Source organism: Xiphophorus hellerii, chromosome 2, assembly GCF_003331165.1.
Source record: "Xiphophorus hellerii strain 12219 chromosome 2, Xiphophorus_hellerii-4.1, whole genome shotgun sequence".
NCBI lineage: Eukaryota > Metazoa > Chordata > Actinopteri > Cyprinodontiformes > Poeciliidae > Xiphophorus > Xiphophorus hellerii.
In genome coordinates, this window is record NC_045673.1 from 410,017 (window position 1) to 429,449 (window position 19,433).

The 19,433-nt window shown below is 45.0% G+C and overlaps 1 protein-coding gene across 4 annotated transcripts; it reads left to right on the forward strand.

The window, feature by feature from the left end:
• The first annotated feature begins 264 nt into the window (after positions 1-264).
• Positions 265-17,820, forward strand: ferry3 (FERRY endosomal RAB5 effector complex subunit 3). Of its 4 annotated transcripts, XM_032546397.1 has the most exons (15): positions 278-904; positions 1,032-1,223; positions 1,937-2,082; positions 6,399-6,580; positions 7,222-7,321; positions 7,386-7,510; positions 7,720-7,826; positions 7,912-8,109; positions 9,082-9,210; positions 9,853-9,921; positions 9,996-10,198; positions 13,572-13,629; positions 14,259-14,326; positions 16,772-16,892; positions 16,935-17,820. In XM_032546397.1, the coding sequence occupies exons 2-14, from the start codon at positions 1,043-1,045 to the stop codon at positions 16,862-16,864; spliced, it is 1,659 nt and encodes a 552-aa protein (XP_032402288.1). In that variant the 5' UTR covers positions 278-904; positions 1,032-1,042; the 3' UTR covers positions 16,865-16,892; positions 16,935-17,820. The 4 variants fall into 4 exon arrangements, with proteins under 4 accessions (XP_032402296.1, XP_032402288.1, XP_032402280.1 ...); XM_032546405.1 differs by having other exon boundaries at positions 265-904; positions 14,259-14,416; positions 16,772-17,820; XM_032546389.1 differs by having other exon boundaries at positions 280-904; positions 16,772-17,820.
• Positions 17,821-19,433: the final 1,613 nt, after the last annotated feature.

Here is a 19,433-nt window from a genome sequence, read left to right on the forward strand (position 1 = left end):
ATGTCAGACTGGCAGGGCTATTTATAGAATATAAAACGAGCATTTTTATGGTAACATAAACATGTTCTTCCTTCCAGACACTAAATGTACATATTTTATATGACAGCAGCACAAAGTACTGCATACTTGTGAAGCGCAGGGAAATGATTCATTGTTACACTTTTTTTTCCTTTTTCCACAAATTCAATTCAGTTTAAACAATACTTTATTAATCCCACTCGCAATTATTCCGATTTTCCGTGACAGTTGAAGGTAGCTACTTGATTGGATTATAAATTATACAATGTGCCTGGAAAATAGATAATACTGTCCCGTGAAGGAAATTGAGTGTGTTTATTATTTTATCTGAAATGTACTCTCTTTTAATTTAAAATTACCCTTAGAATTACATTTATGTTTCTAAATAAGCACTTAAGTAAAAACATAATAGGGTAAATATTAGTCGCAGGTCTTCAAAACCAGGGGCATATCATGCAAAACCTGTATGAATTAAGGAATTCATAGCAAAGAAAAGTTCGTGCATTCAGAAAAGTTTGAATACTGTGGAGTTGATGAGATAATAAAACATGTTATACCGTCAAAATAACTAGGAAGAAAGACAACAGCTGATCCAATAGTTAAATAAAATGAAAGTAAAACTAGATTTGGTTGATTTGTTAAATATAACTCAAAAAGCAATAGTTGTCAGATAATATTTTATCTCAAATTAACAGTTTTATAACAGAATATAATCCTTCAGTGAAGTCCCGGTTCACACTCCGTACCAGTAGGTGGCGCTATTGCACCAATTCGCTGTAAACCGCAATAAACAACGAAGTGGAAGAAGCAGAAGACGCACAATGGTGAACCGGTCAGCTGATCTGCTCCAACAGCAGAATTGACGTCTCTGTTCATTTATTCTCAGGTAAACTTCAGGAATGTTGTGATTTTGTGTCTGACTCTGAACCTCAGGAGCTTCACGGAGGCTCCGGCGGGCGCCGCCATGTCGCTTCGGCTGTTTCTGAACCCTGAAGCCTCCTCTCCGTTTCCAGCTCCGGACACCATGAAGAGAAGCAGAAGCAAAGCGAGCGGAACCACCGACAGGGAGTTCGTGTTCGAGTTCAAGGCCGGGAAGAACACCTGCGTGCTCAGAGTTCCTCTGCAGCTTCCGGTCCAGCTGAACATCAGGGATCTGCACGGGAGGCTCATGCTGCTGCACAAAATCCCCTGCTACATAGAAGATGGTGAGGCTACAGCTCTGAGCTTTGTAAACGGTTCATAACGCAGCTTCAGTCGGCCCACTGCTGGAGCCGATAGCCGCGGAGGAAGCGGCCTGTTTCCAGGCTGCATCCGGGTGCGCTAACTTTATCCCTCCGTCTGCTGTCTGGTTGAGGACAGAAGTCTGAGTTTCAGTCCTTCACCTGCAGTGACGTTCCCAGAAATCTCTCCTAGGAGTGGCCAGACACTACAGGAAAAATATAAATATCTAGACCCACACAATAAATTAAATGTTTACAGTATTATTGAATCACAGAGTGAAACACATTATTAGAGCTGCAGCGATAAATCAGGCCGATCAGCCGATCTCATCCAGAGATCTTCTCTTCCTCAGCAGACATCAGCCTCTGTCCTCTGTCGCTGTGGGAGGTTTGACTGTTAGCCCCGCCCACCAGGTTAGCCCCGCCCACCAGGTCACCGTCGTCACCGAACTGTCTCCATCTCAGCCACTTTCTGGGTTTATTCAGCAACATTTCAGACAAAATAATTCAGTATCGACCAAAATCAGAATCGGCAGGTCGGACATTTTAAAGATTGGCGATCGGCCAGAAAACTGCAGTCGGTTTAAAAGTCTCTATTTCTGCTGATTGTGATGATTTTTCCAGCTGCATGTAATGAAAACATGACCTCTAACCTGAAATGCGCCATCAGTGTGACTGAGCTCTGTGTGTCTGTGCAGAGCTGAAAGCCGCCCTCTCCGCCTTCATGGAGGAGCAGAGCGGCCTGGACTTCGACCGGGAGGCAGAGCTGGGCCTGCAGCGCCTGGCCTGCGGCGCCGTGGACGTCAACCAGCTGACCAGCGCGTGGGCCGCATCCTACGCTCAGGTACAAACACCTGCAGCTGCTGCTGCTGCGTGAACGGCTCTGACTGCTGCAGCTCTGGGGCCTCATGTTTAAAACACTAAGCAGTTTCACACTAAAACTTGGCGTAGGACAAATTTAGAAAAGTGCGGCGCACAAAAAAATCTGGATGTATGAAGTCTTGCAGATACCTGCTCACCTTTCCTTTATACATCCTGATTTACAGGAAGCAGAGCAGCTGCTGCTCCGCCATCGCCTCCATAAAAACATCTTAATGTAAATTAGTATAAATACCCGGAAGTCTGCCGCCACGTGAAGCAGTAACCATGGCAATGTCCTTGTTTGTACCAGTACAAGGATCTATAATAATAATAATAATAATATAGTTTATTTAAAAGGTGCTTTCAGGTCACATAAGGCCAACCCAGCTTTAAGTTCTGCTCAGAGCTCCAGGATGATCAGTCTGGATGAATCTAAACGCTCAGAAACCAGCAGATCAATCTGATCTCTGATCAATGGCTCCATGTTCTCCATCAGAGCCAAAGCTCCTCAGGTAGTGGCAAATGTATTTTTTACATTCTAGTGAGGTTTTCGCATCCTTTTATTTTTGCTTTCTTTATTTTGTGTGTGTACGTTATTGTCTGAGGATAAATGCGGTTCAGTTTCATTGTTTACTTTAAACAATAAAATATTGAAATCATGAAAAACAAGCTAAATCATCAGGTTTGATGCTTCTAAATAACTGAATGTCATCAGGTTTCAGTGTATTTAGTGAGTTTTGATGCTTTGTAGTTTGATATTGTCCACAGAAAAAGTTTGCTGCCGCACATTTTTATGCCAGCGAAAACGTGTGCGTATATTTACGCAAACTTTGACGCAAAGTTAAACTTTATACACGCCGACTTGTGCGTAAAATATGGCGCTGCACATTTTTTGTGCATGCGCCGCTTTGTACATGAGGCCCCTGGACTTTGATTGTTCTCTGCGATTATTTTGGCGCTCTGCACACAAACGTCACAACGAACCAACAATCAGAGCTGCTGAGACTTTCTCTGAGTTCCTCTCCTGTCTTCAGGGTCCAGTTCAAACATTCACACTGAACCTGCAGTCACACAGCTGGGTTCTGACCCGGTACCGGGCCACATTTAAAAATCCCTCTGAAACAGTTGACAAAATAAATATTCAATCACTCGTCTATGTGGAAAATGCCAGATTTCTTCAAAGATTAATAATGATTATTAGGCCCGAGCAGCAAAGCGCTGCGAAGGCCTATTGTATCTGTACTGTTTCTTCTTATTCTTACGATTCTGCCACCCTCTTCGCGCGCCTTTTTGGGGGCTTTATCATATTCAAAAACTCACCAAACTTGGCGGTCGCGACTAGGCGCTTTAAAAATTTTGACTTTTAAGGTCGCCGCAAAAATCGCAAAAAAAATGGCTCAGCGGCGCCACCTAGCAATTTTCAAAAGACCCATTGCTATTCACTTGCTTCATCGTAGAGACTTGAAATTCGGTACAGTTGTAGAGCTCACTAAGACGCTCAGAATTTACAAGTAATGTCATAGTGCAAGTATCGCAGGAAGTCAGCCATGTTGGATTGAAGGTCCATTTTGGACCCTATTTTGGCTGTTTGCAGCCTTCGTATTTGATCGAACTCCTCCTAGGGATTTCGATTGATTGGCTTCAAACTCGGTCAGTCTGATCATAAGGCATGGCCAATTAAAAGTTATCAAAATGGTGAGTTTTTGAGCATGTTGAAGGGGGGTTACCAGGGGTCAAAGTTCACCTACTCGCCATGAAACAAAAAACTCTTATATTTCCTATACAAAAACACATAGAGGGACCAAACTTTCAGTGATTGATCGTCATCGGGTGTCCTAAAATACCCTGTGGTAAAATTTTTTTTTTACGTAGGCCACGCCCCCTGAGAGCAGGAAGTGTAATGTTTTACTGTGAACGGTCGCTATCTTAGCCCTTTGACCTAATCAACATGAAACTGTGTCCAGAGACAGAAGACATGTTGGTGTGTTGTAGATTCCAAGCCCGACCAGCTGCAATGAAGCAGGTGGGCGTGGCGGCGTTGCGAACGCCGTCGAATTTCGTTTGGCTCTGAATTCCAGTTTCAGGGTGAGCTGCTCCAAACTCACTAGGATGCATCCTTATCCATCCCCGAACAGGAATCCATAGCGAAATTTCGAGGGCGTGGCCTAATTTCTCTATAGCGCCCCCTAGGAGATTTTAAATGATCAGCCCCAAGCCATGCTTTAACCTAGAATTACCAAACTTGGTACACATGTGTATCTTGTCAGGATGTACAAAAAAGTCTCCTACAGCCATGGTCGAAACCCAACAGGAAGTCGGCCATTTTGGATTGAAGTTCAGATTTTGACTGTGATTTTGACGTTTACAGCCTTCGTATTTGATCGAACTCCTCCTAGGGATTTCGATTGATCGGCTTCAAACTCGGTCAGTCTGATCAAAAGGCATGGCCAATTCAAAGTTATCAAAACAGTGAGTTTTTGAGCATGCTGGAGGGGGGTTACCAGGGGTCAAAGTTCACCTACTCGCCATGAAACACGAAACTGTTATATCTCCTGCACAGAAACTCACAGAGACACCAAACTTTCAGTGATTGATCGTCATCGGGTGTCCTAAAATACCCAATGGTCAAATAATGACATCGCTTAGGCCACGCCCCCTGAGAACAGGAAGTGTCATGTTTTACTGTGAATGGTTGCTATCTTAGCCCTTTGACCTAATCAACATGAAACTGTGTCCAGAGACAGAAGACATGTTGGTGTGTTGTGGATTCAAGCCCTGACTGGCTGCGATGAAGCAGGTGGGCGTGGCGGCGTGGCAAAGTGACCTGTAATGCCGTTGCCATACGTTTGACTCTAGATTCCACAGGTTTCAACCGAGCTGCACCAAACTTGGCCTGAGTGATCCTGGTGTGATGCCTGACGATCCTATGTCATCATATTATGATGTTATCTAAGCCCCGCCCCCTCACAACAGGAAGTGCTATTTTTTTCCTTGGAAAGTTCCATCTATGGCTCTCTTGACCTAATCAAGGTGATTCTGTGTTGGATGACAGATAGGAAGTTGGTCTCGCTTGCTTTAAAGTGCCCAGAGTTTTTAATGGCGGCAACGCCGTTGGTATACGTTTGCTTTTAGATTCCAAATGTTTTGACGGAGCTGCATCAAACTTGGCCTGAGTGATCCTGGTGGGATGCCTGACGTTCCTATGTCATCACAGTATGACGTCATCTAAGCCCCGCCCCACCAGAACAGGAAGTGCTATTTTTTTCTTTATAAAGTTCAGTCTATGGCTCTCTTGACCTAATCAAGGTGATTCTGTGTTGGATGACAGACAGGAAGTTGGTCTCACTTGCTTTAAAGTGCCAAGAGTTTTCAATGGCGGCAACGCCGTTCGTATACGTTTGCCTCTAGATTCCACATATTTTGACCGAGCTGCACCAAACTTGGCATGAGTGATCCTGGTGGGATGCCTGACATTCCTATGTCATCATATTATGACGTCATCTAAGCCCCGCCCCCTCACAACAGGAAGTGCTGTTTTTTTCTTTGGAAAGTTCCATCTATGGCTCTCTTGACCTAATCAAGATGATTCGGATGATGAACTCTGTCAATGCTCACTGCTGGCTGAACCTTGTGGGCGTGGCCAAATGGCGAATATCAGTCCCTCGCCATATGCATACGTTTGGCTATAAATCACACATGGATCATCCGATTGGCGCCAAACTGGATATGTATGACCTTTGTTCACCTCTAAAGAGCCCAACGGATTTGAAATGTAATTTTACTCCACTGCGCCCCCTAAGTTGATCCATCGGAGATACATCGGCTGTATCTCCTCGATGCATGGACCGATCTGCACCAGATTTTTTGACAGTTGTCGGGGAGCGCTGCCGAACGCATTCATGCGTGTCGCCCGGTGGACGGGCGGGGAAAATGCGCGACAGCTTCTGCGGTGGCTGGCGAGCGGCGGTGCTGGAAACTGCGACAGAGCTTCTGCGGTGGCGAGCGGGCTGCGGCTCTGGAAACTGTGCGAGAGCTTCTGCGGTGGCCGGAACCCCCGCGGTGGCCAATAGGCCGGAGCGGCGCTGAGCTTCGAGGGCCGCTTGAGGCTTCTTGCAGCTTTAATTATTATTCTGATCCAGGAGAATTTCATGTTCATGAAAAGAAAAATAGCTGATGGGGGAAAAAAAGTTATTTAAATGTGTTTGAATCCTAATCTGTTAAAACTGAGTTACTGTTTTCGGATTGATGTGGTTGTGATTCCCCAACCCTCCAGCAGGGGTCACTGTTTGTGTTCCTCAGACCAGCCTGGAGCACGCTCGGCCCGAAGAGCCCAGCTGGGACGAAGACTTCGCCGACGTTTACCACGAGCTGATCCACTCGCCCGCCTCCGACACGCTGCTGAACCTGGAGCACAGTTACTTCGTCAGCGTGTCGGAGCTGATCAGCGAGCGAGACGTGGAGCTCAGCAAGCTGCAAGAGAGGTAGCGCCGTCACGCCGCCACCGCCGAGCAGGTCAACAGTCCATTGTTTTGACCATTAGTCACATTAAAAAAATCACATCCTGCTGATTTTTCATTCAATCATTTTAATCGTTTTTATGCAATATTAGAAATGTATTAAAAGATGCAAATAACCAAATAATTCAAATCTTTTTTTAAATTAAAAAAATAACCATTTTCTTGCCTCAAAGTCGATAGCAGCATTCCTTCAGTGAATGTTGGATCATTTGCAGCAAAGCAAACATCAACAGTTTCCTCTTCTAAACGCTTCTTTGGGCTGAATCCAGCTTCATCTGGTTCACCTCTGTAAGATTCTCTAATCAATCAACATCCAGTTATTAATCAGTTCATACATAATGATCATCAGATTTAGTGTAAATTAATTCAACTGTTTCTTCTTAGTTTCATTATTTCCATGTTATTTTTATTTTCCGTGAGCTGATAAATCCCCCATTTTGCTGATAAAAATAAAATTCTGAAGGTTTTCCTTCCAACTGGCAGCAACTAGTTTCCTCCTGAGGCAATGACTGACTGCTCCTTCTGTCCTCCGTCTGTCCTCCGTCTGTCCTCCGTCTGTCCTCCGTCTGTCCTCCGTCTGTTCTCCGTCTGTCCTCCGTCTCCAGGCAGGCAGCAGAGATGGACAAAGTGATGCATGAGCTGGGAAACACGCTGAGCGACCACGATGTCAACGCCGTGGCTTCACAACACTTTGATGCTCAGCAGGTAAACAGCAGGAGAGACACATCAACTCTGAGGACACGTTGTCCTGCCCTCTCTCTCTCTGCAGGTGCTGGAGAACAGGTGGGCGAGCGAGCTGAAGCAGGTGACGGCCATCCAGAAGCAGGAGTACCAGGACTGGGTCATCAAGCTGCACCAGGATCTGCAGAAATCCAACAACAGCAGCAAAATCAAGTGAGTCTGTCAACACCAGGATTTTGTTCCGCTTCGCCGTCCGGCTGCTCTCTGGTGAAACAAGCCGAGGCCTGCAGCAGGACAGGACGGAATGTGAGAAAACGTTTCTCCTCCATCTTGGATCCTGATCCTTCTGTAGAACCCAGCTGGTTCTGAGCAGATGGGCGAGCGACGTTGAAGCTGGATTTGCTCTGATTGGTGTTTTGCAGCGAGGAGATCAAGGTGCAGCCGGGCCGGCTGGCGGAGGCTGCAGACGGCGGCTGCAGGCCGTTTGAGGAGCAGCCGCTGCTGGAGGAGAGCTTCACCATCCACCTAGGTGCCTCTGCTCCTCCTGCAGCCTGATGGCGCCCCCTACAGGTGGAAAGCATGGCGTCTCCTCAAGCTGTACTCTGTTCACGCAGGAGCGCAGCTCAAGACGATGCACAACCTGCGGCTGGTCCGCGCCGACGTGTTGGACTTCTGCAAGCACCGGCGCCACAGCAGCAGCGGCGCCAAGCTGCGGCGCCTGCAGACGGCACTGTCGCTCTACTCGTCCTCGCTCTGCGGCCTGGTGCTGCTGGTGGACAACCGGGTCAACTCCTACAGCGGCATCAAGAGAGGTCGGCCATCTTAGCCACGTTACTGTGTACTCTCATCATTTCACCTCCTGGCAGGATTTCTCCCACAAGCTGAACATCTTGTACTTATTAGAACCTTTTGGATCATTTTACAGGAAGGTTTTCATTTATTAGTGAAGCCAGAAATCATTCAGCGATTTAAAAAGTGAAGGGATGAAGCGGGATTGATTCAGCTGAAAGAATTCATTTGAAATGAAATATTTAGAGAGTTTGTTACATGATTCATTCTCGTTTCTTTAACTGGATCATTTAAATTATGACCTGGTCAGGGACTACAAATTTAAAGAAGCTAAATGGGGTTTAATAGGTTTCTTCTTTCTGTAAAGATTAAAGCTGTTCCTGCAAAACAAAGGCACAGCAGGGGGCTCCCGTCCTGCAGCTCTTGGTCTGGTTTCTGAAGGAAACTGAAACCGCCATCACAAAGATCCTGATCTATAAAACAAACCGGATGGGAGGACCTGCAGGCCCTCATGTGACCTCTGACCTCTGACCCAGACGTGCTCTGGTTCTGGGGATGGAGGAAGTCGGTGATGCAGATGCTGGAGAATCGACCATCAGACTAAACATGATTCCTCTCAGACATTCAGGTTGTTTCACACCTGGCAGAACGCTAGGCCCACTGCAAGCAGCATTCATCTGATGCTGCTGCAGCATCAGATGAATGCAGCAGCAGGTGTGTTGCAGCAGCAGCAGGTGTGTTGTAGCTGCTGCAGCAGCAGTAATGCATCCAGAAGCTGCAGGGCGGTGGAGACTGACTGCCGGCTTGACGGGCAGCAGCTGCTGATTAATCTTTTCGTTTCTCTGCCTTGTTTTGATAATAAACTGAAGTTGATGAATGAAAGCAGCTGATGAGCATCACAGCTGCTCTTCCTGCTGCTGCAGCTCCTGTCCGGCAGCATGCGACGCGGCAGCGGCTCACAGTCGGGTTCAGGCTTTTTCTCTGCTGACCTCCAGACTTTGCCACGGTGGCGAAGGAATGCACCGACTTCCACTTCCTGAGCCTGGAGCAGCAGCTGGAGGAGGTGCAGCAGGCGGTGCTGTATGCCCGGGCGCAGCGCTGCAGCAAGCAGAAGCAGCCGGCAGGTTAGTCCCTCTGATCACACGGCGGCACTCTGACCACCAACTCTGCTTAGTTTAAACTGTGTTCTCACTGAGCTGCTTAATTTTTCCATATTTATTTGAAGAATTTGGTTTTTAAATTATTTCTTATTAAAATGTTTATTCAAATTAAGTTGAGGGTCTGTCATTACTTCATCACATTGTGATTTACTGCTGTACCAGAAACACATGAATGCTAAGACTCTGGACTTTTACATGTAAAAAGACAACAAGTGTGATTTGTCCTGTTAAAATTTTCAATGCGTTGAAATCTCTGTAATTAATCCAAATGAACGACTTGAAGTCCCTTCATGTTTTTCAGCTGACCAGGTTGAAGGATTTTTAAATAATAAACTAAAAGTCCTTATTGTTTTATTTGAATGGTGTAACTGTGACGTGTTTAGCATCTTCTCTGCCAGGTGTTTTCTCCTCAGTATCGGACTTTGTCGTTTATTTCTCTGCTGCGCCGCAGAGCGGCATTTCCTCCGCCTCAGCGGTGAATGGAAAGAGGAAGAACAGAAACGGAAACAGTTTTTCTCCTCTGGATCCTTCCGGAAATGCTCGTCGCTCCAACTTCTGCATCCGTTGGATGATTTATTGCTCAGTTTTGTTTCTGTTTTTCTACAGAAAATCAGAAGAATGGAGGAGATGATAAGAGCAAAGCAGCTGAAAGAAATCCCTCAAATATCCTCCCAGGTATTGATGTTGGACACATGGAGATGCTCTCAGTTTGAGTCGGTTCTTCTGAATCGCTCCGTGTTTTCCTTCAGGTGAGTTCTACATCTCCAGACACTCCAACCTGTCGGAGGTCCACGTCGTCTTCCACCTGTGTGTGGACGACAACCTGCGGTCGGGAAGCATCACGGCCCGCGACCCGGCCATCATGGGCCTGAGGAACATCCTGAAGGTCTGCTGCACGCACGACGTCACCACCGTCACCGTGCCGCTGCTGCTGGTCCACGACATGTCCGAGGTACTGACCGCCCCGGTCCAGGTCCGGATCCACACACACAGGAAGCAGCAGCCTGACCCGATCTCTGATTGGCTGGGTCAGCTATGCTCCCGTTCTGACCAGCATCATGGCCTTAACGTGATCAGCAGCAGCAGTGGGTCAGAGCCATCCATCGGTTGTGCAGTTCTTATTTTTCGCCACATACGTATTTATTGGTTTTGCACATGGAACTTTAACTAGGCCACACTAATGGCATTGCTAATCAGGGTTTCCCCCAGAGAACGCGCTAAGCCCGATGGTAGCAGCGCTAGTCCATTAGCGCACGGTGGATGGCAGGTTAGGTAAGATACTGACTGCAGTGAAACTCTCTGTCATTTGGCTCAAAATCTGAAGCTAATTATTGTAGCTAAACATCATTTGTTGCCTGCCAGTTAGCAACAATAAGTCCTCTGGTTTCAGATGAAATGTTTAATCCTAAAGGTTTTTCTGGGATGCATTCATTGTGACCTCTGACCTCTGTTATTTCCTCACTAGTCCAGATCTGCTCACTTTAAAAGCATTTACCACATTATTTCCTTTAATATTAATTAATTAGAATAACTTTAGAGAGCTACAAACACACAATCTGCTTACTGCTGATTTTAAACTGTTTTATCCACTATTTGTGTTTTATTCATGTTTTATCTGTTATTGCAGTTTTTAGAAATATTTATATGAATAAACCTGAACATGATATCAGGCACAAAGAAACTAATTTACTGTAACTACATGTGAGGAAAATTCCCAGTGGATGCTGATTAAACCTCAGGTTCATGGCGTCACCTGCTAAAGGTGAGGCTGTGAACGATGATTCAGATCATTAAAATTTAACTGTGGTTCTTTGCAAATATGAGCTTTTTACTGAGCAACAGATTCCAGAGATTGTTTCAGACAAAGCCTCTCATGAGTCACAACAGCAGCGAAGTATTGAACCTTTACAGAGAACAGGAAGGACAGGAATCGGGTTCACCGCCATCGCATGTCAGCTGCTTGTCACGGCAGCAAGACACACCTAGCACAACGCATCAGAACCGGTGCTTTGGGTTTTCAGAACCACAGACATTTCAGCTTTTCTCATCAGTTACAAATATGAACTTTGGGAATTGTTTGAGTCAGTTTCAATTCATTTCCTGTCAGATTCAATCAATGCTGAAAAAAAAAAAAAGATTTTATTCCATTTCTCAGGCCTTTGATTTTGTTCAGATGAGTTTCTGCTTCCTGCAAATAAAATCAAATAAAATAGAAGAATAGAAACGGCCTTTATTGTCTCACAGAGGGACATTCAGGTGAACAGGTTCGCACAAAAAGTCCCAGAAGTGCAGAAAGTCAAAAACAGCAGAAATGTTAATAAAAACCAGTAGAAAACAGTGGAAGATGTCAAAATACCAGCAGAGATGAAAACAATTTTTGATTGGAGCAATAATAACTGTATGTGTGATATTAGATCAATAAAAAGTCTGAATACTGCGGTTTGTTTTCCTTTGGTCTGATAAACGAGTTTCATCAGAACCAGGTTCTAATTTACTGACTTTCTGTAGCGCAGAAATCATCAGTTATTCCACCTCTTTGTTCCACAAACTCAAAGATAAAAAGAAATATGAAATGAAAGATGAGAAAACCCAGATTTGCTTCCTCTGACATGTTGACGTAAATATTTCCAGAGTTTCCAGAAGCTTCAGACGCGAGCCGCTGCAGGTCAGACGGGTTTCAGAGGGATTTGCTCTGATGACGTGTTTAGTCAGGACTCCAGGCGGCTGCACCGAAACGCCGCTGCATGTCAGAGAGGAAGCAGCTGAAAACGCTGACTCTGCAGGCTAAATTCAGTCTTCCACATTGAAAATATGATTCAGACCAACATATTTAGTTTCCCTAAAGACATTTGAAGTTTTATGAAAGTCAGGAGGGTTAGGGTTAGTAACTACTAGTAACTAGTAGTTCGTAAACTACTGATTCTATCCGAAAACATCGTCTGATAAAATCACACTTCAAAGAAAATAATCTTAAATCTTCTTTTGGACGCACTCCTTCTGCCATGTTTAGACTTTAAGCCAAATTTAATTTTTCTCTTTTAAATCTGAGTCTCTGCAGCAGCAGGTTCTGCAGAGGAACTAAAGGAACCAGCTTCAGTTTACAGGCAGCATGGATCAGACTGGATCAGAGAAGCTTCTAGACTCTAAAGTCTCTGCAGCTTCTAGACTCTAAAGTCTCTGCAGCTTCTAGACTCTAAAGTCTCTGCAGCTTCTAGGCTCTAAAGTCTCTGCAGCTTCTAGGCTCTAAAGTCTCTGCAGCTTCTAGACTCTAAAGTCTCTGCAGCTTCTAGACTCTAAAGTCTCTGCAGCTTCTAGACTCTAAAGTCTCTGCAGCTTCTAGGCTCTAAAGTCTCTGCAGCTTCTAGGCTCTAAAGTCTCTGCAGCTTCTAGACTCTAAAGTCTCTGCAGCTTCTAGGCTCTAAAGTCTCTGCAGCTTCTAGGCTCTAAAGTCTCTGCAGCTTCTAGACTCTAAAGTCTCTGCAGCTTCTAGACTCTAAAGTCTCTGCAGCTTCTAGACTCTAAAGTCTCTGCAGCTTCTAGGCTCTAAAGTCTCTGCAGCTTCTAGGCTCTAAAGTCTCTGCAGCTTCTAGACTCTAAAGTCTCTGCAGCTTCTAGGCTCTAAAGTCTCTGCAGCTTCTAGGCTCTAAAGTCTCTGCAGCTTCTAGACTCTAAAGTCTCTGCAGCTTCTAGACTCTAAAGTCTCTGCAGCTTCTAGACTCTAAAGTCTCTGCAGCTTCTAGGCTCTAAAGTCTCTGCAGCTTCTAGGCTCTAAAGTCTCTGCAGCTTCTGTCTTCGCTGCAGTTTTTCCGTCTCCCTGCTCCTTGTTGGCTCCTCCTGCTGTCGGAGGGATCCGACTGGTTTGAGCGGCCCGGTTCTGGAGTCCGTTCAGAGGAAGCCGGACCGCAGCGCAGACAGAACCGCCGGCTGATTATTTTTAGATGTTTTTGTCTTTGGATGTGGGAAAAGCAGAGAAACTATTTCTAGAGACGAAAGTCCGGCTGCTGTTCAGAGGGCAGAACCAGACGGGTCAGCTGCTTCCTCATCATCATCATCATCATCATCATCACCTGTTTGAAGCTCTCACTTTGTGTTTCACAAAAAAGTTCATTTATTCAGGATTCAGTTTAAAACTAGAACTTTCTCTGAAGTTTTTCTGTAACTGTGAACCGTAATCAGATCCCTGCCCTGGTTTAGTCACACTCTGCTCTTCCTCTGCTCTTCCTCTTCCTCCTCCTCCTCCTCCTCTTTCTCTCCTCTTCCTCTGCTCTTCCTCCTCCTCTCCTCTTCCTCCTCCTCTCCTCTTCCTCTTCCTCACCTCCCTGCAGGAGATGACCATCCCCTGGTGCCTGAAGAGAGCAGAGTTGGTCTTCAAATGTGTCAAAGGTAATCGTGACCTTTGACCCCTGTCTGTACCAGGGCTGCCCCTTGCTGTCTGGTGGAGGAATGACAGGATTATGAAAAGTGCATTTTTTTATTTTCCATCATGTTTTCATGTATTTCCCTGCAGTGTTGCTTTCATTCGGTCATGTTTTAGAAATCCTTTAATCACAGCTGTTAAACGCCTGGGTGGGCCTAGCTCCGCCTTCAAATGCAGCTCCTCCCCACTCGGCTCCTTCAGACTAGCCAGCAGAAATGAGCAAACAGCTGCTGAGCTCGTTATAGGAGCTGCTGGGTTAATAGGGGAGCCATGTTGGATGACTTCCTGGAGGCGGAGCTTCAGAAAGAGAGCTCTTAAGAGCGGAGCTTCTTAAAGAGACAGAGGCAAAATTTCAAGATGTCAAGTTTGAAGTCAAATTTCTGAAACATTTAAATGAGATAACAAAGCAAAATAAATCAATTTATTGTTAGGTTGTTCATGCATCTTCACCAGGTGTGTCAGTAAATATGAAGATATGAATAAATTTGAATTGTTGCGTAACCCTGCAGGCTGCAGTGCATGCTGGGTAATGTTCCAGATGTTTAATCATGTTTGAAGGTAAACGTAATCTTCTGTTCTTGTTTTCTGCTTCCAGGTTTTATGATGGAAATGGCTTCGTGGGACGGAGGGATCTCCCGCACCGTTCAGTTCCTGGTGCCGAAGGTGAGGCCGGGCGGCTGTTTGCTGTCACCATGGCAACCTGACAGCGCTACGTTTACCGTCACTCAGCCAGGAGCTTCTGGGTATTTTTAGGTGACCTTTGACCTTTGGTTCCGTGTTTAACCAGCTGACCTGCGATTTATTTGCTTCCAGGGCAAAGGTCGCAGCTGCTGATAGATGAGCTTTAATGTTCTTCCTTCCCAAACTCTCATTCATCTGCATTTTAGATTGAAATGATTTATTTTCATCCGTTTGATGCATCAGAAACACAACATGGAGTTCTCGTTTTATTTCAAACTTTATCCAACCTTTTAATCCCAACGGCTTTAATAAGTTACAATTTTAAGTGTAAATGTGGCACAAATTGGTTTATTTATCTAAACAGCAAACGCAGGATGACATAACTCTTAATCTCACAAGATATTTTAGATTAATTCAGTTTATTTACAGTCGACATTCACACCGCTTCACTTTCTCCACATCTGGCTTCGTTCCAGACTTTTTCCAGATCTTCTTAACTCCTGATGCCTCGTTCTGACAATGTGGGACCAACTTTACTTTGGCAAATGGATTCAAAATGGAAAACTAAGAAAAGACGTTCATAAGTATCCCACCCTTTGCCATAAAGAGCTGATCTGTTCCCACTGATCCCAGTGAGACATTTCTCCAGACCAAACGGAGTCCAGCTGATTGGACTTAACCTGTCGCTGAGGTCAGAGGTCAAACATGAAGCCAGTGACCTGAATGCCAGGCGTCGTGGATCAGCAAGGTGTGAATACTTGGATTAGTCGGCTGTGGCGTGTTTGTGCTGCGCCGCCCGTCAGACAGTAACGTTGATCTAATCTGATCTTCTTAGATCAGATTAGCTCTAATCTGATCAGATTAGCTCTAATCTGATCAGATTAGCTCCCTGTTAGCCAGCTGGAGCAGCTAGCCTGCAGTTAGCTCACACTTAGCCACACGGCAGCAATGAGTTTTCAGAATGAGTAAATATTTAAACCAGGTGTAAATAATAATAATAATTACTGTTGATGTCAGAGTGTTAACTCTGTGACCTGCTGGCTTTCCTCCAGAGATGCTGGTCCTTTTCATCACCAGGCTGCCCAAGTTACTGCCTGTTCAAAATACACTGAAGCGTCACACCGCATGATAATCATGCTGCAGACTAAATGTATTTGGAAGCATTTGTTCTGAATTTATTTTGAACCTCAACATTTAGAGTAGTTTTATTTACTCTGGAAAACGATGAAATATTTCTACGTTATTTGGAAAATAATCTCCTATTTCTGGGGCTCACATGTGCAGGACAGTCGCTGCATCAGAATGCAGATGCTACATCTTTCCAGACTAGAAGCTGCTGTTTCTTATTTCCAACACTACTATGCGGCTGATTGTTGGGTTTGAGAAGCTGGACTGCAGCGTGACGAAGAGGAGCTACGAAGTCCAGAGGAAGACCCGAGAGAGACGGAGAGTCTCATCCTCAACGCACCTCATCGGCCGGCCACACAAAACCACACATAGATACATATGGAAAGCCAACAGTGCCACAAAACACCACTTTGACCCCACGTCTGAATAAATGTCATTTTTGGCGTTTTGATTGAATTTTCTCTATTTTGGAGCGTTTTGAGTCAAACTGCCTGCGACAGACTGGCGACCTGTCCAGGTGACCCCGCCTCTTGCCCGAAACGTTTGCTGGAGAGGCAGCAGCTTCCTAACCCAACCCCACTAGGGACAAGAGTGTAAGAAAATGGATGGAGTCAAACTGTGATTTTTGAGAATTTTTTAAATTGAAGTGTGACAAAAGTGGCACTTTTGGCTTTCCATAAACAGTCATGCAAGTGTGATGCACCTGGCTCACAGAACGGCGCAACTAACTCTCTCAAGGCCAACACGCACAATGCAACACACACACACACCTGCCTGCGTTCTAAACGATGCAGCAGAAAAACCGAGCCGACCTTTAGGAGCGACCTCTCCGGTTCCACGCTGCTTTCTGACATCAGCAGTCTGGGAGTTCATGTTGTTATTCTCTGTATTTTCAGAGCAACATTTGAATATATTTTCCTATAAATCTGCATTTTTCTATCAGCAGGCGACACTCGGACAGTCTGAATTATTTTACAGCAGAAGATGCTGGACTGCTCTCTGATTGGCCGCCTGCCAGAGAGGCTTCAGCTGATTGAGGAGGAGGAGGAGGAGGAGGAGGAGGAGGAGGAGGAGGAGGAGGAAGCTGAGTGTTTGACCAGTTCTGGATTACAGATCAGTGATTACTGGGATGAAGGAGAGCTGAGAGTGGGATAAGAGGCAGGATTAACGGGAAATTAGCTGCACTTCACTAAAGTGAACAAACTGACTGAAAGGTCAAAGTGTTGAGGTCCTAAAGGTCAAAGTGTTGAGGTCCTAAAGGTCGCCTCTGACCGGCTGCCATCTTTCTCTGTGTTGCAGAGCATTTCAGAGGAGATGTTCTACCAGCTGAGCAACATGCTGCCTCAGATCTTCCGTGTCTCTTCCACTCTGACGCTCACCTCAAAGCACTGATGAGGAAAACCATTCCCAATGAGCCCAGGTCTCGACCCGATGAGCCCAGGTCTCGACCCGATGAGCCCAGGTCACGACCCGATGAGCCCAGGTCATCAGGAATGGTTTTCACAGCCGCAGCAGAGCGGAGATCCCGGTCAGACTCTCATCCGTCCAGATTTCTGGAGTTGAAGCAGAAAACCTGGAAGCTTTGAAACGAAATGAATGAAAATGTTTTTCTGCCTGACGGATCGCTGATGGTCCACCAGACATCATCAGAACCAGGACATCCTCGTTCCTGACCCGGTTTGGTTCTACATCAGACGTTTGGTGAATAAATCCTTCTGGAGAACATTTGGTTCCTCCACAGTTCCTCCCGCTGGTTCAACAGAAACCTGCAGAACCGGATCCGGACCGGAGAGGTTCTGGTTCTGATCCGCTTTCATCTCTTCCAGCTTCTGGAAAGATACGTTTTTTGGATGAACTGATTGTTTTTTCCAGGGAAATTTGATTTGAGCTTCCTGGATTCATCTCATTCTGGCTGCTGATCTAAAAGGAACGCAGCCGGTTCCACTGGGGATCAACACGAACTGGGACGCTCCCCAGCCAGACTTCTGCACTACTTAAGCAAATCATTTCATATTTTCACCTTCCTAAAATCACGAACCGAGTCATTTTTAGCCAAAATTATATTTGCAAAAAATTATTTGGTCCGTTATTTTAGGAATATTCAACGATTCAGATGTTCCTTCCCTCCAACAGTAGGTGGCACTGTTCCTAAATACAGAGGAGGAACAAACTGGAGACCCCACACACACACACACACACACACACACACGACTCCCCACTTTCATAATCTGAACAAGCATCGATCCACCTGGGATTATTTTTCTGCTTCTGCCCTCAGTGAGTCCATAAAGATATTTACTGTATTTCTAATTAATGTTTTATTAATAATAATAAAGTCGGAGAGCTCAGCTGTGCGTTCTTCATGGATGCAGGGAAACTGGATGATGGAGGTTTCTGGTTCTGATCGGACCTGTTCAGCCTCTCTGCTGGTATAATGAAGATTATTTATCAATATTCTGCTGAAGTTATGATCCACATGAGGCCCTAAACCCCAGCTAAGTTCGGGCCTAATTAAAGATGGCAGCCAGGCCGTAAACAAGATGGCCGACAGAGTGATGTCGTTGTTCTGCAGGTTTGTTTCCAGGCTCTAATGTTTGGTTGGGTGCCAGAGGATCCATGAGTGGCTCACAGCGGCGAAACGCCGAGCCGCCAGGAACTGCAGAGTTTCTCAATATTCAAACATTTTCTTACCCGGCTGAAAAAGATCCTGAATGACCAGAACAAAATCAACGTGAAGCAACCATTTCCAATAAAACCTGGCTCTGTTTCACCGCGGAGACGGGAGTGAAACATTAAATCGCTCCAGGCTGTAGTGAAATCCCTGCTGTTCTCACTGGCTCTGGTTCTGCTCCAGGTTTGCTCCTGTTAAACTGAGTTGTTTCCTTCCACTGTCACCACATGCTTTCTCAGGAGGAGCGGTTCCAAAGTTACAGGAAGGTTCTGTTTTTGTGTTGCTGCCTGGTTCTTCATGAGAGACAGAACTTTATGTCTTTATTTTTATCTGCTAGGACTTTCAATAAGAATCATTTCTGAGGTTTACTCTCTGGATGTAACCGAACATTAGCTTTGGTTGAATCTTCCATTTCATCGCCACCTTTTATTATTTCAATACATTATTTTTTCCATTTTTCAGGATTTTATTTTTGTTTAGTTTGCTCTCACTTTTTTTAAATCACACATTAACTTATTTTACTCCTAATATTTTTTCTTTGCATTTTCTCCACTCCTGTTTTCTCCGTTCCATTTACTTACAATTGTTCTCATGTTCTCTTTTCTTTTTCCTTCTGACTCTTTTTAAGAGTTAAAATGAAAAAGTTGGGAGGCGATCCAGAGTCAGCTTTTGTGACCACAAGTGGGAAGGAAAACCTGCAGAGTCGGCCAGCGTTGACCACTAGGAGAGCAGCTGACCCTGAATCTCCTGCCGGTTTTTATTTCAGCTCTTAAAAAGATTCAGAGAGAAAAAGAACAAAGAAATCTGTAAATGCAAAGGAGAAAACAGGAGTGGAGAAAATGCAGAGAGGAAATATTTGGAGGAAAATAAGTCAAAGTATGATTTAAAAAAAGTGACAGTAATTACTAATTATTAAAGGCAAAATATGAGAAAAGAGAAAAAATAAAAAGGAAATTAATAGAGTGAGAGAACTCAGTAGAGCCTCCTCTGGCTGCAGCTCTGAACAACTTCAGCTCTGCTAGATGGATGGAAAACATCTGGGAACATCAGCTTTCAAGTCTTTCCAAAGATTCTCCGTCAGATTCAGATATGGCCTTTGACTAGGCCATTCTAATTCCTGGATCAGCTCTGGTCTAAACATATAGAATAGAAGTACTTTATTCATCCCAGGAGGGAAATTACTTTGCAGTTACAGCATAGAGACAAGACACAATAACAACTACCACTGAGTAGTAGTTGTAGATAAAATAAAAATTAAAAATAAAATATAAAATGCTATAAATTGTAAAA

Excerpts from the sequence above, each read along its gene's own strand:
- ferry3 (XM_032546397.1), top strand. The coding sequence starts at position 1,043 with ATGAAGAGAAGCAGAAGCAAAGCGAGCGGAACCACCGACAGGGAGTTC. Across the intron at positions 8,110-9,081 it reads CTACAGCGGCATCAAGAGAG|ACTTTGCCACGGTGGCGAAG; the intron begins GTCGGCCATCTT and ends GCTGACCTCCAG. Across the intron at positions 13,630-14,258 it reads GGTCTTCAAATGTGTCAAAG|GTTTTATGATGGAAATGGCT; the intron begins GTAATCGTGACC and ends TTCTGCTTCCAG.